This window comes from Eucalyptus grandis, chromosome 11, assembly GCF_016545825.1.
Source record: "Eucalyptus grandis isolate ANBG69807.140 chromosome 11, ASM1654582v1, whole genome shotgun sequence".
Lineage (NCBI taxonomy): Eukaryota > Viridiplantae > Streptophyta > Magnoliopsida > Myrtales > Myrtaceae > Eucalyptus > Eucalyptus grandis.
The window spans coordinates 5,134,141-5,154,727 of record NC_052622.1 but is presented as its reverse complement, the minus strand read 5'-3'; the positions used below and the strand labels follow the sequence as shown (position 1 = coordinate 5,154,727).

Sequence of the window (20,587 nt, the reverse complement as noted above, 5' to 3'; positions counted from 1 at the left end):
GGCATGTATGGTTCGGTGACTGAGGGTGTCACTGGCGAAAACGGCGCCTTAAAGAACGCATACACTTGTCTATTAAACACATTGTTATAGGCATGTGTGGTTCGGTGATTATGGAATTCATGGCGAAAACGGCGCCTTAAAGAACGCACACAATTGTCTAGTGAGTACATGGTTATAGGCATGCGTGGTTCGGTGATAAGGACATCATCGGCGAAAACGGCGCCTTAAAGAACGCACGCAATTGTCTATTGATAAAATCATTGTAGGCATGTGTGGTTCGGTGATTTGGGATATCACTGGCGAAAACGGCGCCTTAAAGAACGCACACAGTTGTCTAGTGGATACGTCACCTTGGCGAAGTTGACGCCCGAGAGCATTGATGTGGCTCTGTGACCGAGTACTCGATGAAAGAATATATGGTGTGGAATCAATGACCTAGAATGGTCCGTCTGACATGTAATCGACTAGGTCGATTGATCATTGCTTTGATTTGATGTTGTGAATTGATTGACTGAATGGAAATGACCGTGAGTGGTCTTGTTGGAATATAATCGACTAGGTCGATTTGATCGATGCTTCGATCGGTGATATGATTGCTTGGGTGCCTATTATGAATTGTACGACTTGCAGGTGGGATCGAGGCCAAGGTAAGTCCTCTCGCCCGTGCGTGTTTAGGCAGCCTTTAGTATAATAGTTTACTAATCGGGCTTAGTGGGGTAGAACTCGCCGAGACGTAGTCTCATCCCAGTTTGGGGAAAACCATTTCAGGACCCCGCCGAAGAGCTGAGGAGGAGGAATCCGAGAAGGAGAACTCGGAGGTGAGATCTTAAGAGAAAGATTTTGGAAGAAGAAGACAATCCTCGAGAGGGCCTTGAGTACGGCCTAGTTTATCTAAGTTTCTGTCTTCTTTTGAGACCTCCATTTTGATGTGAATAGTTAGAATAAAAAAGTGGTTTGTGTTTTGTATAAAAGTTGGTTATAAATTTCAATATGAAAATATGGCCTACTTTTCTATCCCATCGTTTTATTGCAGGGATTTTAATCGTTTCCGCATGTGCTTAATAAATGAACATTGTCCCGGGATATCGCATTATAAAATCGATCAAGTGAGAAGGATTGTGCCCCGAGGATGGGTGACAATATCGCATCCAGCTCAAAGTTAAGAGTCAGTCTTCGAGTAGCCCTTCAATCGAAATGGGAGCTTATGTTGACATCGTGCGCAAAGGACGGACCAGAAAACGAGACGTGCGAGACAAGCAAAAGCGTGGGAATGGTCGATCAAACGTCGAAGCCGGCCGATGAGTACGGGATAAGCAACCGAGGGAGACTTTGTGCACCGCGACGAATGGGAAGTTCAATTGACCTTGGCTCCACCCTAGCCACCCGACGCAAAGGTGTGCGGCAAGCTCGCAGCGAACCATGGTGCGGCCGGCCCGGCCCAATGGCTAGGGGTTGGAATGAGGAGCATAGATTAAAAGATCGGGATTCAACTCTCGAGACAAGCGAAAAGGTCATGTGAGTTCATTTTCCAATTATTTGAAATTCGATCCGATTGGTTTGAAAATGTTTTGGTTTTTTTTTTTTTTTTGTAAGGAAAAATGCTTTGCTTTTTCATCATGTAGATGTTAAAAATCTTAGTAAAATGATAATTTCACATGTTTATTCTATTTATAATAAACCTTGGCTTTTCTAATTTTAAAATTGTATTTTTAAATGCAACACGATGTATGCCTTTTCTTATATGTTGATATATCGTTACATACATTGCATGCATTAAGATCAAACCTTTTCTCAAAGATGTGTATAAATGAAATGTGATTTAAGAATGATTTGAGAATTCTTTGTTCATCTTTAGTATTATTAAATAAATGATATACATTGATAAATCCTTTTTTTTTTATTCTTAGTGACATACCTCCATGATTGTAACATTTTTCAGAGTTCGTAAACTTAATGGTCCTATCAACAAGCAATCAACCATGACCTAGGCAATGGAAAAAATAAAATAAAATAAAGTTGGCAATCTTAGGCTTTGTTAGTTTAGCGAAAATATCATGTTTCGGGAAAATGTTTTCTAGGAAGCTATTTTCCAAGAAAATGACGATATTTTTCGGTATTTGGCTGAAATTTGAAAATGAAGTGAGAGATATTCCACTGCTCGTTATCTTATTTAATTTTCTAGAAAAAGTTACCAAAAATGGAATTTTGATTTTTTAATCGACCAAAAAATTCATTTTAATTTTTAATATATTTTTTAAAAAAATTAATTTTTCAATTATTTTCTATTTTTAAAAAATCGAATTTTTTAAATTTTTTCTTTCTTTCTTCTTCTTTTTTCTTTTTCTTTTTCTTCCTCCTCCTCTTTCTTCCTCCGCCACCACATGCCTCGGTGATGGCCAACCGCTTAACAATCGACCAAGACATAGATCGGTGAGCTCGAGGCCTAGCCAATCCAAGCTAGCCCAAGCTCGCCGAGACCGGTGAGTTCACGGCTCACCGGATCTAGGCGACCTCGAGCTCGTTGATCTAGGCAACCCCAACCTCTACCGAGGCCGGTGAGCTCAAGCTTGTCGGCTTGTGGTGAGGCTCAAGCTAGCCCGTGGCTAGTCGCCGCCGCCACTAAGACTAGTGATCGGCCAAGGAAAATGAAAAAGAAAAGGAAAGAACAAAAATTAAAAACTTGATTTAAAAAAAAAACATATAAAGAAAACATAAAAATAAAAGGAAAATGTGTTTGGTGAAAGAAAGTGAGGTGAAAGAAGTTATGGAAAATGTTTTCTATTTTTGAAAATGGAAAGCATTCTCTCCACTTTTGAAAATGTTTTTTCTAATAGCGGAAAACGTTTTTCTAGACTAGTTCATTTTTATGAAACGAAAATCGGAAAATCGGAAAATCGTTTTCTTGAAAGTTATTGTCTGTGAAACGAATGGAACAATCAGTAATTTTCCTTACATATTCATAAGTTAATATCTTTTCAAAATAATTCACAGTTGAATTTTTTTTTTCCTTTTGATCTGACAGTCCCGATTATATACAAGATCAATTCCATAAGTTGTTGGACTAGACCATGTAATTCCCCATTAATTAATGAAGTTGGGAAGAGATTAATGGAGAAAATTGAACAAATTTTCACATTTGTAGACCCATGCTAAACATTCACAAAAATTCCGTGAGTTCTCTCCCTTTTCGTTTTTGTTCCCTCTTTGGCTGAAACTAAAAGAGATTTGTGGTAGTTGAGTTAGAGATGAAGGAGAGAGGTCTGGATTCGTTTTCTAGTCCGTATATGCTATAAACTGGACTAAACAAGAGTTTTCATCACGAGCAAATCGATAGAGTTGCTAGGCTGCTAGCTAGCAAGGATAAAACATGGGCGATCAATTCATAGCTCATATCCTACAGCATAAATCGTGATTGGTAAAACTTTCATGGTAAATGTCGAAGTTCCTAAATATCATCTGAAGAGACGGATCTCCGACCTTCTGCCTAGATGGGATTCATGGAAGAAAACATTTTGGTCACTGTCAAGCATATCCTCACGAATCATCTGTTTCTTGAAGTTAAATGCATATTGAGCGTATTGAGTAACGAACCGAATATCCAACATGCAAACGTCCCTTTTGAAATTCAGCGCGAATCACCTCAACCCTAGTACCAATGATAGCTTGTTAGCTTATCTCAGCGCCTTGAAACTTCCAAATGACCATGCAGAAAAGCAAGAAATGTCTCTTGGTTCCATGTTAAGAGAACAAGAGTCATTGTGATGATGCAATAGGTAGAGACATATCATCCCCGGGTAATTCCAAACCTGGCAGATGTGGCTCTATTCCTTTTTTTATTGCCATATCAGAGAAAACTAATATCAATTTTATAAGCTACTTCGTTGGCCAAGTCTTGGCTGTTTCATACTTCACATGTTTTTGCATTTTGCTGAAACAGAACAAAGTTATCCTTTGAATGCGTCAAATCAGAGTATCCTTATTCACCACAGAATGGAACAAGAGAAACTGCCATCTAATGATGTCATTAATTTAAGTGCCGGACAGGGACGTTGTCCGATCACAAAGTTTCTCCAGAGTCGAGTGGAGGAATACCGCATTCTTTTCGGGAATGAATGGACCGTAAGCTTGATCCTCAAGAACCCATCTTTACTTGAATCAACTCAACAATTGAATTCATTTCGGCGTACAGTTGCAACTATCACAGTGAGAAAACTGTTAAATATTTTCTTGGCAAAATGGAGAGAGAAAGGGATGAGAAAGGCTGAGGAAAATGGGTTTCCTACTCCTTAGATCACCAAGTTACAGGTTTGAGCAGAACAAATAATCACAGACTAGGATAGATATAAGATTAGATGGGGAATGAATTAGAGAAGTGACAAATGCTGAGCAAAACGAGTCCCCATGCAGTAAATGTGAACAGCTTTAAGAAGAGCTTAAACCCAAGATACTTCTAGGTTGGTGAATCCCCAAGTAATGTAAAAAAAAATGTCCGTCGTGCATCTAAGGAGATCACAAGACGGACAGACTCTAGCTAGCTAGTTAGGCATCTTGTGAGATGTTTCCTAAATGGACATGCACGATGTTTTGAGGAAAATACACACCCCAAAGAATCTCGACGAACAATGCTGACCTTTCTGGCATCTCATTGATCTGGTACCGATTTTTCTAAACCAGCATTTTTGGTGCAAAAGAGGTACTCTTAAACCAGAATGCAATTAATCTAGGGGAATAAAACTAAGAATTGCTTGCTCAGACAATGTCTGTTTCTGTATGTTTTGTCTGTGGCAGCAGGCTCATAAACATCAACGGAAATGCTGAGAAGGAAAAGACTTCCCGGCTATTATTTTTCCCGAAGCTCAAAGGATATGCTCCATATATTCCTTGCACAGCATAGTATTCATAAATATATAATCTTCAAGAGTCAACACGTCAGTCGGTCCTTTGTGCATGTGAAAAAAGAAAAATGGTGCAGACGTCTACCCAGCTGGAACAGCCCATGCAGGTACAAGGGAAGGAAACAGAAGTACTGGAGGAAGTGAAGAAGAAGAGTGACTCGACAGTCCTGCCATTTTATAAGCTTTTGAAGTATGCAGACGCACTTGATTGGATTTTAATGGCTCTAGGGACCATAGGATACGTCGTCCACGGGATGGCTCAACATGTTGGATATTTGTTATGCTTTCGGGAGTCGTATCGACGACAAAGATGGCATGGTTCATGCTCTGAAAAAGGTAGATAACTGCACTTCGCTTGAATTCCTAGCTTACTGTCAACTCGTGGCTATATTTATTCCTAGCGCGACTTTGAGTTCCAACTTACTAAATATGGATGATTCACACACAGTGTCATTGGAGCTTTTCATTCGTGTTTTTCTTCTTTGATCTTTCAGGTTGTTCCATATGTGTGGTACATGGCCTTTGCAACCTTCCCTGCTGGAATCCTAGGTTGGCTTCTTTGGTTTTCTTAGATGATGGAGATGCATATGTTTTTATTCAGTTGCAGAATTTCAGTTTTTTATTGACATGCACACTCGTTTCGCACATAATCGCCATTCGAAAGTCACTGTTTCCTAGGGCCCACTAGAGATTGCTTATTTTGGCGTGCCACTCCCAAACGTGGCATCAATTTTTATGGGATCAGAAGTCTCGTATAATCATTTATCATATTGGACTATTAGCAATAAAGTTAGTAAGAAGCAATGGATTAACTACAGGAGAGCAAACTACTAGTATAGAAAATATGCAGTAATAAAGCATTCGCGCGGCTTCCAATTTTCTGCAGAGATTGGATGCTGGATGTTTGCGAGCGAAAGACAAACAAAGAATTGCTATAGCCAGAGCCATTCTCAAGAATCCTCAAATTCTTCTGCTCGATGAGGCTACTAGTGCTCTTGATTCGGAATCAGAGAAGCTGGTTCAAGAGGCATTGGAGAAGGCCATGCAAAGAAGAACAGTGATCTTGATTGCACACAGATTGTCGGCCATAGTTAAAGCAGATGAAATTGCAGTCATAGAGAATGGACAGGTTGAAGAGACAGGAACGCACAGGATCTTGTTGGATACCAGCAAATTTTACAACAGCTTATTCAACATGCAGAACATCAGTGTTGTTCGTGGTGAAAGGTTGGCTGCCTCATAATAATTTTTCCTACTGTTTGTGAATGACAATTATTTCGATTAAAAAAAAAAAGGTTCTCACTGGCCCATGTTGTTGATTGAATGACAGAATCGATATATCTTCGCAAGATTATGAAATTGACCAACCCCACGGCTCACCTCAAAGCAGAGTTTTAAGTGTAAAAGGTGCAGAGACGGAAGAAAGCCTCAGAGAAGATCCTGAGCTAGAGGAGCACAAGAAAAGATTAGAAGCAGTCCACTTCTTTAGAAGCTGGTTTGGGTTGAGGAGGACGGAACTTGTCAAGATAGCCATCGGCTAAATTGCAGCCGGTTTCTCTGGAATCTCAAAAAAATTTGGGTTCTTCATCATAAACATGCAAAGCGGGAAGGCCATGACAAACCTTAGAAAAGCTCTCTTTTCAGGTAGCTGTCACTCTTTTTTGCTAGCAGTCCTTTACAGTTTAATGCAGAATCTACTAGCTTCAAATTTGAGATTCTGCCCAAGTTATGAATCATTTATAGAGTACAATTTGCATTGATTGTGCTAAAATCTTGCAGGTGTCCTGCGCAACAAATTCACTTGGTTTGAAGGAACTGCTGAGTTCCAGAACGTCAAATTCAAGTACCCATCACGACCAGAAGTTACCGTTCTGAGGAGCTTCACGTTGAAAATTGAAGCTGGGACGAAGGTAGCTCTTGTCGGGCCAAGTGGTACCGGAAAGTCCTCTATTCTGGCCCTTCTGCTGAGGTTCTACGATCCGATGGAAGGAAAGGTCGTCATTGATGGGAAGGACATAAAGGAATACAAACCTGAGATGGCTGAGGACGCGAATAGGATTTGTGCAGCAAGAGCCCAATCCTCATTAGCTCCTCCATTAGAGAGAATATCCGTTACGGAAACTGCGGTACTTCATTGCCTCATTGGTGCTTTTCTTGTAGCATCTTCGAATCTCTTCCCACACCGGTTCAACGCGCCGCATCCATCGGACCCGCAAACACCAGCAAAGCGTCGGCCCCATCAAAACGATTCTCAAAAGCCTCTAATCACCAATCATTAACTCCCAGCGCGAAGTACACGCCTCGATGGACTCACTCCCGCCGGACGACCGCATCGGGTCGCCTCCGATGATTCACCTCCGCCGCCCATCGCCTTCTTCGCCGTCGTCTTCGTCTTTGATCGCAGGACTGCGATTCGAGGAACTTATCACACGAGAAAAGAGAGTGGAGATGGGAATCTAGAAAACGGCAGAGAGATCTAGATCGCGGGAGAGAACGGTAAATGAGAATCAGAATCAGAATTAGAATGTGGCGATTTTTTTTTTTTTTTTTTTGGTTGCTTAATTTTTGAATTAACGGTTGAGTGCGTTTGAGCGTTTGAGTTTAGAAGCGACCTCCTCGCTAAAGCAAAAACTTCTGGAAGGAAGCAAGGAGCGAGTAGCCAGACGACTTTTTTGCATCCAAGGACGCGACCTTTCTGTTATTTCGGATTTGGTCCCCTGAACATTTTGTCATTTAGCCCTGTATCCTGAATCAAGGGACCTGTTACCGGAAAGAGTTGTTCGGATTTTCGGGTGGCCCAAAAACAGAAATATTGTATTCCGGCCAAGAAAAAAAAAGCAGTGAAATTGTAAATGATGCAAACGCACCGTTCAATTCTTTTTTCCTCGCTTCTTAATCAGAAAAAAGCAAATGAAACTATATGATTATTGGTCCAATACTCACCTGAAATCCGTATGATTATTGGGCTTGGAGTCAACGAGCACTTTTTTTGGCCGAAAGAAAGTCACCGAGCACGTTGACCGGCTAAAGAATAGTCAATCTTAATAATGGCGAAATTAAATTATAAAAAATTTGTAAAATTTTGTTTCCACTCTTGAAGTCTGATTTTGTTTGCCCTAGCCTATTTCAAGTTCATTCAATGTGATATGAAGAGTGATGTACTGCTTAAAAGTGATAGCAGAAAGGGTTCATAATAGTTAACACGGTCTTAAAAATTGAACATGATAATACTTATTCGCATTCGAATTGAATTTAGACTCAAATAGAATACTCAAACCATTATAATAAAGATGACATATATCTCCCCCTCCAATAAAATTTCCTCCTCACGTGATAGTTTTGGACAATGAACCCTAAAAGGAAAATTAATAATATTTTTTATGTGCACATTTACCACTAAGATAACTTTAGCAATCTAGTAAATATAATAAGAATTTAATTAATCTCATGTATTATTGTTATTCAAGGAGAGATCATCTTTTGATATCTCCTGCGAGATCGCACTCACCCGCCATTAATCGAAGTTGTTTATTATCCCTCTTCATCCATCATTTTCAACATTGTTTGTAGCGACGAGTGGTATGCAATGAAGCAATACATACACATCGATCAGCGAAGTGTTGTTAAGCCATGCGTAAAGCAGGTTCTGTGCTGACTAGACTTTCAAGCAAAGACTTTGAAACCCAAACTTGCTCCTCATAGCACTATGCTAAAAAGTAGTCACTAGATTTTCTATTGGATTCAAGAGTCCAAACTATAACCAATGACATCTTCAATATGATAATGCTAAAAGATGAATTGGGTGCAATTAAGATCATAAATATAGTCATAAACATCTATAATATAATGTTGGCCAAGAAAGGGAAGCTATACATGAAGCATCATCAATACCATGTTTCAATTCGCCACATATGTGACTAGATCAAATGGTTTAGATATGTGTCTATGCTTGTGTAATACTAATACTAGTACACTCAAGATGAGAATCTTCATAAGTTATTGCACTAGTTGATGTAGTGGATATGGTATTATTGCCTTCGTTAGTCCAAGTTCCATCATCCCTTCTTGACATTTCTGTTGCATAAAAGAGTGGCTTGGGAGATATTTGTAGATCATCTACTTCTCCTTCGAGCATTTTCAAGACTTTCTCGCATCGAAGGGCGATCATCGTGATTCCATTGTATGCACCAAAGAGCAACTATTATCATCTTCTTTATTATTTTCCTCTTGTCCTCACTAACTTCCACTGGAATTTTCAATTCTTTATCGATTTGGTCATGAACCCATAAAGGAAAGTAAGTGTGACTTGAACACCCTGTAACCTTGTCCTCGTTCTTCCTTCTAGTGGCCATTTCCATCAACAATTTTCCGAAACTATAGACGTCGGCTTTGTAAGAGATGCCTCCAAGGTTCTTGAAGACGAGCTCCGGAGCCATGTACCCTAAGGTTCCTCTCGCGGCAGTCAAAGACACAGTGTTGTAATCCGTGGGATACAATCTTGCGAGCCCAAAGTCGGAAACTTTTGGGGTGAAATCCTCGTCTAGAAGAATGTTATGAGGCTTAATATCAAAGTGTAAAATTTGGATATCACATCCTCGATGAAGATATTCAATCCCTCTAGCCACTCCGAGAGCAATCTCATACACTTCCTTGCATTCAAGAGAAATCCCTTGTTCTCGTGAGAAAATGTGCTTATCCGAGAGATCCATTATGCATGAAATCGTAGACAAGACCTTGTTTAGAGCCCTCAAAGCAATAACCAATGAGTCCAACAACATTAACATGATGAATTCTACCAATGGTAGCTACTTCACTAATGAAGTCCTGCCCATTCGTTTTTCCCTTCTTTAGAATCTTGACCGCCACCTCACGGCCGCTCCGGAGTCTTCCTTTGAACACGGACCCGTACCCTCCCTCACCTAGTTTATCCTTAAGGCCACTCGTGATTTTCTTGATGTCCGAGTAAGAATACCTTATCGGCAAGAAATTATTGTTAGATTGCAAAAATTCTTCAACATTTTGATCCATTGCTAAGTGTCTTCTCTTCCATTTGCGTATTAGCAACGTCATCACACATGGGGCTCCCAAGATGAATTTCACAACCATGCACTGAAGCACTGTATTTTGTATAGCCAATTTGTTAATGTGTTAAATGTTTGCATTTAGAAATTCAAAGTCAATTTCACAATGAGACGAATATAGTAATGTTACCGATGTCCAAGAGAAAAAGCACCACCACATCAAGGTAGTGGTTCCCTGTTCCCGAATAGAGATTGCGTTTGTAACGAATGAAACCTGAAGAACATTTAAAAGACACTTATTTATACCATAATCAAGCAATGTGTATATCGGTTCAATCCACTAAGTTTTGTGGGCAGAATTTGGACTAAATAGATAAACAATTGAATAGATAATATATTTATTGATATATGAATAACCAATTTGTGCGTGTGTTGAATGTTTGTATTTAGGAACACTAACTTAATTTCACAATGAAGATTGTATTGATGTTTACCGATGGGAAGGAACGAGATATGTTCAATACGCCAAAGAGTATGGGCGAGGCCATAGGCGATATCTGCAAAAGAGATAGAATATGTAACAAATGAAATCTGAAGAAAATAAAAGACACTTATTTAGATCATAATCAAACACTGATAATTGAGTATATCAAGTTCAATCCACTAAGATTTACTGGCGGAATTCTAATTATTTAAATTAACAAATGAATGAAAATGTATTCATTGTTGTACTTATAAAATACCACAACAACATTGAACTAGCTACAAGATCTTAGCTCCATTTCACATGTCTTTGACCAAATATATCCTAACAATATTTTGGGATAAGTACATTAAAAGTACCATAACTTTCGTACGACGCTTACTTGAGTGTCATAACATTTTTTTTATTCACTTGAGTGTCACAAATTTGAATTCAATCACTTAAAAGTCATTAGTGATTTGTCTCGTCAGAAAATCCAACATGAATGTCGATCGTCCTATCTGACATTGCTATCATTGATTTGGACAATTAAATAAAAAGAATCCACGTTGAAATGAAAAATTAATAAACAATTTAGTAGGACGATTTGTCAAAAACAACATTTAAATGATCGATTTTACTTCAATGTGGCATTTAAATAAATAAATAAAAGAAAAAAATGTGATAACACTTAAATGAGAATCGTATAAAAGTTACAACACCCTTGCTGTTCTTTATAAGAAATTGAACAAACTCAAAAGTCCTTACCTATCTTGGTGTGCTTAGGATCACCCCTTGAAAGCTTAGGAGGATAAGACCACGAAAGCTCGAATCCATAAACCATACGTTCGTGAATTTGCGCATAGGAATGAAGATTAGATTCATCAACCCACTGTGATAGCATTCCCACAAACTCTATAGTGCATGCGGTTTCCATAGATGAGGCATTTGCATTGACCAAGGCATACACTCGCCTTCTCGCACCAGAGAAATTAAGTAATGGAAGCCCATCAAGGCATGACGAAGCATCAATGTAAAATGGAAAATCCACGGCCTTCACACAACTCACGATCGAAACAATGGATGTATTATAATAATAAGGAGGAGGAGGAGAAGAAGAATGATAATAATAATAGTAATAATAAGAAGAAAAAGAAGAAGAAGAAGAAGAAGAAGAAAAAGAAGAAGAATAATAATAATTGTCCCATCCATTAAGGTCGCGTAAAGACTGGAGAGGAAGGGATGAGCAATTGCCCTTCTGCAGCTTGACATCAGCGATCCTAATCGTTTCGTTGGTGTAGTCGATGTTGTGTACAAAGTACTTGCTCGAGTTAAAATCCAGAATGGTGTGGTTATCTATGCAGGCTAGCTCAAAATTATTGTGGCCGCAAAAATTCGGGTCTCCCATCAACCGAAACGGGTACTTTATGTTTGTGACTTCACCGCAAGAGGTTGTGCAGTTATTATTTTCGATGGCAATGCTAAAAGACCGATGTAGAAGGAAGAGGAGGAGGAGGAGGAGGAGAAGAAGAAGGGGCTGATCTTGGTGCATAGCTTAATGCAGTAGCGGAGAGCACGATGGTTAAGCAGATCTAGTATTTAGGGTCGATATGTAAAGGAGAGATAGACAAAGACGAGAGGAATACCATGAGTTGCTCCCTCCTTAAAACGATGAAGAGAGCAGGAAATATCTCCGACGACTCCTCTTTGAGTGTGGAGGAAGCGAGTGACTTACACGGAAAGGAGTGGGAATGGTCGCCGAAAAGAAAGTTCAATGACGCGTGAAGTCTGCTTTCACGCGAGCGAGAAGTCTTTTTTGACTTTTTTGTCATGAAGTTTAATGACGCGTGGAGTCCTTTTTTACGCGTGAAGTCGATTTTTACTTTTTTGTCAGAAAATGACACGTATAGACGTTCTCATAATCTTTAGCAGATTTTAGCACACGATCAGCCTGACTTGCTTTTGTAACTGAAGACTCGTGTGATGCGTTTGATTTAAACATATCTTTTCTTTTTTCTTTTTTTTTTATCTTCAAGGTGTTAAAAAAAAATCTTTTAAAATAATGATTTTGTCCTTGTCTATTCTTCTTTTCTACATACCTCAACTTTTCTAGTTTCGCAATTGCATTTTCGGATGTAACTTAATTCTCACCTTTCCATTCGTACCATACAATGTCATGTGCGTTGCATATTTTTCTGGAGAAGAAATGCTTATATAATTATTCTTAATTTATCGTGATATTAATAGCTTATTTTGGATCACAAAAAATGAATAATAAATTATTATAAATTATTATGGAGTCTAATCATTTGAGAATTTGTAACTCACAATATACTGTTATTCTCTTAGTGACAAAAAAATTGTTATGTTAGCAAAGCTCTTTTCTTGAAGATGTGCAAAAATAAAATGTGATTAATTGATAATTGAAGGATTTTTTTATTCAACTATGAGTTTTACTAAAGAAATGAACCCACCGATGGGTAGCTACGTTGGTAGAGGAGGCTGACTAGACTTTACGCAGAGGTCGGAAGGTCAAATCTTTGCGTTGCCGTACAAGTCTTAAGTGGGAGGCCATCATAGTGGAGTCATGTGCTAACCTCCCTTCAGGTATAGTTGGTGGTCTCCGTTAGGCCGATCAGATCGACGGTGGCTGTGAGCACCCGTAAGGTGTGCCAAGCTGGATCCTGGATATAAAAAAAATAAAATAATATATATTTAATTTAGAAGAGGATGATGAAAAAGAAGGAGACTAATGTTTTTTTTTTTTTATGTTAATCATGCATAACACAACAATCTATTATGGGCAATGTCTTTCGTGTGATCATTTGAAATTTCTCGACATGAAATAAGGAATACTCTTAGGGAAACACATAATAATAACAACAACAACAACAACAACAAAGAAACTATAAAGAAAAGATCATTAAAAATTTGAGAAGTTTGAATTTTAGACATGACTTCTCACAATTGAAAGGGATAATTTGGAAGTATGAAAAGAGGAGAAGCACCTCACACTTTATAATAGTAGTGCATTTTGTTGTGTTTGCATCAATTTTTCTTAACTTCGATCCCATTGTATATTTTATAACCCACTTTATTCAAATAACAAATATGCAAAAACTATTCCATGTTTTCATCCATTGCCAAATGTCTCCGTCTCCATTACTTCAAAAACTATTCTTGAAGTAATATCGAGAGAAGGAAAAATCTCCGACTACAGACTCAATTGTGTGGAGGCGAGCGATTGTGGCTTAGTGACCACAAAATTTGGGACGTGCAAGGAAAGCAACAGTGTGGGAATGGTCGGCTGAAAAGTCAAAAGCCGGTCAATGCACGGCACAAGCACAAGGGGCCAATTAATGCCCCGCGACGAATCTAAACTGCAATCAACGTCGAACAGGCTCGGCCCAATCCGACGCAGCAAGCTCAGAGTGAACCCAGCCCAGTGTTTCTCCCATGATTATTGTTTTTTACTTATGAATCCCAACGTTTCTAATTTTGAATTCTTTTTTAGATGTAACATGACATATGCCGTTCCATTTGTCCTGGTACATTTTAGGCGCATTGCCCATGTAAATATTTCATACCGTCTTGAAAATGTAACAAATCAATGCCATGCCACCCTCATCTTGCAATTTAGTTGCTAGTGAGTTTATTGGTGGTGGAGAGTTCTCCAACTCCTAGAAGGTCAAAGTCAAAGTCTTCTTAAAGCGACAGGTCTTGTGGGGTTAATGGGGCGTGGGAAATTCCTAGTGCCATAGAATTTCCACGGAAAAGCCTTCATGAAACTTCCCTCTACGCACGATGTCTTCTCCTTGGACAACACCCGCACGTCACGGCACTAACAACTCTACTTGACTACTGACGAATTTGACTTTAGAAAATAAGAAGATGACAGCAACGTTACTCCTTTAAATGAGAGTAACGGTGTGGCCTTCATGATAGCTTTCACCCTTTAAATTTAAATAAATAAATATATAAATCAGATGAAAAAAAAAAGAAATAGAAAATTAAAATACCAAGTTATAAGGTTTAGGATTAAATTTGCATTAGTTTAAAATGTTTGAATTAAATTAACACAAATAGGTTTATAACTATTTTGACACTTTTTCCTCAGTAATCCTAATTGTTAAGCTGGTGTAGTCGATGCACCGTACAAAGTATTTGCTCAAGTACAAATCCAAAATGGTGTGGTTATTTATGTAGGCCAACTCATAATTATAGTCATCGCAACCTTTCGAGTTGCCTTTCAATTGAAACAAGCAGCATATGTTGACTTTGCTGCAAGAGGTGGTGCATTAATTATTTTCGATGATGACGCTAAAAGATCAATGAAGAAGAAGAAGAACAAGGAGTTGATCTTTATGCATTGGTTATGCAATCTCAGGAAGCACGAATCAATCGAGCAAGTCTTGAGTGTTGAGTGTTGAGATGTAGAAGAAAGAAAGATGAGAGGAATAATTTTAGTTGCTTTGTCTCTCAAAATAATAACGGGAGGAGGAAAAATCTCCAACAACAGAGTAATTGTGTGGAAGTGAATGATTTGGGGTGTTGCGACCACAAAATGAGACGTATTTGATAAGCAAAAGTTTGGTAATGGCCGGCTGAAAAGTCAAGGCCGGTCGACGTACCAGACGAGCACCCAAGGGAGACTCCATACACAGCACGAATCTGAAGTTCAATCGACTTTGCCCCAGCCCGGGCCACCAGGCACAGCCGCGCAGCAAGCGCAGACCAAAACTCGGCGCAGCCCGGCTTAATGGCTAAGGATTGGGGTGAGGGGTGTAGACTAGAAGATCAGAGTTCAACTCTTGAGACAAGATCGAAATGTTTATATGAGTTCATTTCCTAATTATTAGAAATTCGCTCCGACTGGTTTGAAAATATTTTACTTTTTCATCATGTAGACATTAAAAAATCTTAGTAAAATAATAATTTTCCCATGTTTATTCTATCAACAACAAAACCTCAACTTTTCGAATTTTAAAATTGCATTTTAGATGTGACGTGATGTATCCCTACTCTCATGTACTAGTATAATGTCATGTACGTTGCACACTTGGAGATCAAACCTTTACTCGAAGACGTGCATAAATCAAATGTGATATAAGTATAATTTGAGGATTCTTTGTTCATCTTTAGTGTTATTAAATAAATGATGTATATCGATAATAAAAAAATTTCCTATTGTTAGTGGCATACCTCCATAATTGTAACATTTTTACTTAACGGTCTTATCGATAAGTAATTATGTTCCTATGTCGTAATTTTTCTTAACCAACCATAAAATAAACAATGGAGAAAAAATAAAGTTGTCAATCTTATAGTCATTAGTTTTCCTTAAATATTCGTAATTTAGTATCTCTTCAAAATAATCCACGGTTGATTTTTTTTTGTTTTTCCTTTTGATCCAACAGTCCCGCTTACATACAAGATTGATTCCTAAGTTGTTGGACTACGCCATAGAATTTCCCATTAATTGTTGAACCGATTTAATTCTAATAAAATTCAAGATTTCTCCCTGGGAATAAAATGAAACAAATTTTAACGATAGAGCTGGGAAAAGATTAATGGAGAAAATCGAACAAAATTTAACTTTTGTCGGTACATGCTAACGGCCGCTGGTGGATCTTCTTGATGGCTAAACAGTTGTTAGATTGCAAAAACTCTTAAATGTATTCGTCCATCGCCAATTGTCTCCTTCTCCATTTGCGTATTAACAGTATCACCACACGTGGGGCTCCTCAGACGAATTTAATTAAGCTTATTGCACCTGTACTCTTCGGTAAACATACGAAATGATAAGGCTGAATGTTACCATTTAGCGAAATTGATTGATTTCATAATGAGAAGATTGAAGTATGCGACCGATGGCAATTTCAAGTGACAAGCTGCGAGATGGAACACGATCCAAAATAACTAACTAATCTGAAAAGAGGAACTTCCATCATTCTCGGGTGCACATTTACCGCTAAATAACCTTAGCAACCTAGTAAAAAGAAATGAGAATTTTATTGATCTCTTCTATTGAGGGAGAGGTCGTCTTTTGATGTCACTTAGTATTCCGTACTTTGATTTTTAACTAATTCTCAGTAAAATAAAAAGTCGATAAAATCTCCACTATCTATGCAAAGACTTTGAAACACAAACTCACACCCGATATGTCACACTGAAAGTCGTCCCTAGTTTTTGAAATGGAGAAAGTCGAAATTATAATTAGTAAAAACTTTAATATGAAAATACCAAAGACGACATAGTCGTAATTGAGATTTATAAGCATATTCATAAACATATACAATTCGACCATGGCCATGAAGTGAGATGCACAAAGGAACATCGTCAATGCGATCAACTTATACTTGTGGAACACTAATACTATATACTCAAGAGAATCTTCATAAGTCATTGTGCTAGTTGATGAAGTAGACATAGGGTGTGTTTGGGAAGACTTTTGGAGAAAGTCCTTGAGAAAATATAAAGGCCTTTAAGCTAAAAGGGTTTTTGGAAATGCAAATTGTGTTTAGTAAATCGTATTTGTGAAAGTCCATTGTAAAGTATATTTGAACAAAATAGCGTTTGGACAAATTAACTTTGCAAAAGACTTATTATTAAAAAAAAAAAAAAAAGGAAAAAATGAGAATTGGTTGGTTACCACCGGCGAGGGGCAGGCGGTCCGGCAAAGGGGCGGGCGGCCGGCGAGGGTTGCCGCGACCAGATCAAGTGGCCCCAGCGATGCGGGTCGCGGCAACCTCGCCGGAACGTCGTGCGACCCACCGCGCTGCGACCTCCTTGCGAGAGGTGGTTGGGGCCGCTCGATGTCGCGGTGACCCCGTCGCAACCGGATCGTCGCCACCGGCATCGCGCGATCTCGATCGTACGATCTGGGTTGCCGGAGGTCGCGCAGCCCGGATCTACGTGCAATTTGTGTCGCTGGAGGTCGCGCGGCCCGGATCTAGGTCGCGGCGACCTCTAGTGACCCGGATCTGCCGGGGGTCGTAGTGTCGCCGGGGTTGCAACGGTCTGCGACCCAGATCTGGGTGGTTGCCGGGAGTTGTAGCGGTCGTAGCAGCGCGACTCATAGGGGTCACCGAGGTCACGCGATTGGCCGCCGATGATCGCCGTGACGCACGGAGCCTCTTGCCGACCTCTGTCCAGCTCGTCGTCAGCCATGGGCAGCTCTGCGCAACTTCGTCGGCCATCCTCAACGAAGAAGAAGATGAATAGTAACGAGGACAAAACCGGAAAAACGAAATGTTAGTAAGGACATTTGTGGAAGAAATTTTTTTAACTTACTCTCCCTCAGCCTTCCGAGAAGGCCGAATGCCCAAGGCAGCCCCCAACCTGCCTTGGGCTTTCAGCCTTGGGAAGGCTTGCCTTTGGCAAAGGCAAGTAAAAAAAAAATTGCCAAACACTGAATATTTGGCCCAAAGGCCTTTAGGGGGCAAAAGATCCTTGGCAAAGTAGTTGCCAAACGCAGCCATAGTATTATTGCCTTGGTCAGTCCAAGTTCCCTCCTCCCTTGTTGACATTTGGACCTATGGTGGATAGAAGAGTGGCTTGGGAGATATTTGTAGATCATGTACATCTCCTTCCAACATTTCCAAGACTTTGTGCATCGAAGAGCACTCACTTGGAATCCATTGTATACACCATAAAGCAACTATTATCATCTTTTTTACTATTCTCCTATCCTCCTCGCTAATATATTCCACTGAAATATTGAATCCTTTACTAAGTTGGTCATGAACCCATAAAGGAAAGTAAGTGTGACTTGACACCCTGTAACCTTGTCCTCATTCTTCCTTCTAGCGGCCATTTCCATCAACAATTTGCCGAAACTATAGACATTGGCTTTGTAAGAGACACCCCCAAGATTCTTGTAGACCAACTCTGGAGCCATATATCCCAAGTTTCCTCTTGTAGCAATTAGAGACACGATATTGTACTCCATGGGATACAATCTCGCGAGCCCAAAATCGAAAACTTTTGGGGTGAAATCCTTGTCAAGAAGAATGTTGTGAGGTTTAAAATCAAAGTGTAAAATTTTCATGTCACACCCTCGATGAAGATACTCAATCCCTCTAGCTATTCCCAAAGCAATCTTGTACAATTTCTTGCAATCAAGAGACATCCCTTGTCCTCGTGAAAAATGTGCTTATCTAAAGACCCATTGTGCGTGAAATCATAGACAAGAGCTTGTTTTGAGCCATCGAAGCAAAAACCAATGAGTTCAACCACGTTAACATGATGGATTCTTCCAATTGTAGCCACTTCACTTATGAAGTCTTGCCTGTCTGATTCCCCCTTCTTTAGAATCTTCATTGCCACCTCACAGTCACTCCAGAGTCTTTCTTTGAACACAGAACCATACCCTCCCTCACCTAGTTTATCCTTAAGACCACCTGTGATTTCTGTGATTTCCGAGTAAGAGTATCTTATCAGCAAGAAGTTATTGTTAGATTTGCAAAAATTCTTCAACATTCTGATTCATTGCTAAGTGTCTTCTCCTCCATATGTATAGGAGCAAGATTATCACCCATGGGGCTCCCAAGACGAATGTCAAAACCACGAATGGCGCTGTACATTGGGATAAATCAATTTCACAATGAGAAGATTGTAGCAATGTTATCGATGCCATGTTGCCAGGGGATTTGAATTACCCAGACGATAAACAAGCGGTAACCTGCAAGAGATGAAGAGGTTGAATACATGACAAATAGAGGCTGAAGGAATTTAAGGGACACTTATTTGGATCATCATCAAGCAATTAGTATATCGGTTCAACCCACTAAGAATTGTTGGCGGAATTTGAATTAAATAATTAATTATCTATTATTATTATTATAGGTGCAAAATACCACAACAGCATTTACCTAACTTCTTTATCTTAATGGGCATTTTCAAATCACATGGGCTCTGCAAAGATATGCAGGTGAGCGAGCTCAATTTTTCACAGATTTTGAACATATATATCTCGAAATTCTTCTTCTTTTTTTGTTTTTTAAGAAACAGAACAAACTCAAAGGCCCTTACTTTTCTTGTCTGCACAGTGAATTTTGTACGTGTCGCTGATGTTGCACCAATTACAATTCCGTGCACAGGCAATTGGAAGCCATGAAAGCTCAAACCCATAAACCATAAGTTCATGAATCTGCGCATAAGAGCGAACATTGTTGCCGTCAAACCACCAAGGTATCATTGCCATATGCTCTATAGTGCATGTAGCTTCCACGTACGAGACATTCACATCGACCATGGCGTACACTCGCCTTCTCGTACTAGAGGAATCCGAAAACTTGACTTCACTGAGGCACGACGAAGAGTCAATGTAAAACAGAGAATTGACGGCCTCCATGCAGTCCACGATTGCCAGAGTCTTGGATAACGTTGGACCCTTTTTCATATTTCCCACATCTATACCGATGGGGTAGAAGCTGAAGTCACTGCATGACAAAGAGCGGTGAGGAAGAGGCGAGCAGTTGCCCTTTTGCAGCCCAACATTGGCGAGCCTAATCGTGAAGTTGATGTAGTTGATGTACTGTACTTAGTACTCCCTCGAGTACAAATCCAGAATGGTGTGGTTATTTCTGCAGGTCAGCTCATAGTTTTGGTCCCCGCAACCCTTTTCGCCCTTCAATTGAAACGTGGTCCTTATGTCGACCTCGCCGCAAAAGGTAGTGCACTCATTTTTCTGATTGGCGATGCTAAAATAGCAATGGAGGAGGAGGTGGAGGAGCTGATCTTTATGCATTGGTTATGCAATGGCTGAGAGCACGAATCGATCAAGCAGGTCTTCGCGTTTAGTGTGACATGTAGAAGGAAGAAAGTTAGGGATGAGAGGAACACTCGAGACGTGCGAGACCCGCAAAAGCGCGGGAATGGTGGACTGAAACGTCGAAGCTGGTTGAAGAGTACGGGACAAGCGACCGAGGGAGACTTCATGCACCACGACGAATTTGAAGTTCAATCGACCTTGGCTCCACCTAGCCACCCGACGCGGCCGTGTGCAGCGAGCTTGGAGTGAACAATGGCACTGCCCGACCCAATGGCTAGGGGTTAAAATGAGGAGCATAGATTAAAAGATTAGAATTCGACTTTCGAGACTGGCGAAAAGTCCATGAGAGTTCATTTTTCAATTATTGGAAATTCGATCCGATTGGCTTGAAAATGTTTTGTTTTTCCATCATATAGATGTTAAAAAATCTTAA

General features: G+C 39.7%; 1 protein-coding gene and 1 pseudogene across 1 annotated transcript; one reads left to right on the top strand and one right to left on the bottom strand.

The window, feature by feature from the left end:
* The window catches only part of LOC104427059, an 80,284-nt pseudogene extending 72,929 nt beyond the window's left edge, over positions 1 to 7,355 (top strand).
* Positions 7,356 to 9,007: 1,652 nt separating this feature from the next.
* LOC104424599 (rust resistance kinase Lr10) lies at positions 9,008 to 11,473 on the bottom strand. The gene is given in 5 exon segments (XM_039304710.1): positions 9,008 to 9,592; positions 9,594 to 10,012; positions 10,107 to 10,190; positions 10,411 to 10,473; positions 11,148 to 11,473. Coding segments are annotated over 5 exon segments (1,320 nt in total). The 5' UTR covers positions 11,317 to 11,473.
* Positions 11,474 to 20,587: the final 9,114 nt, after the last annotated feature.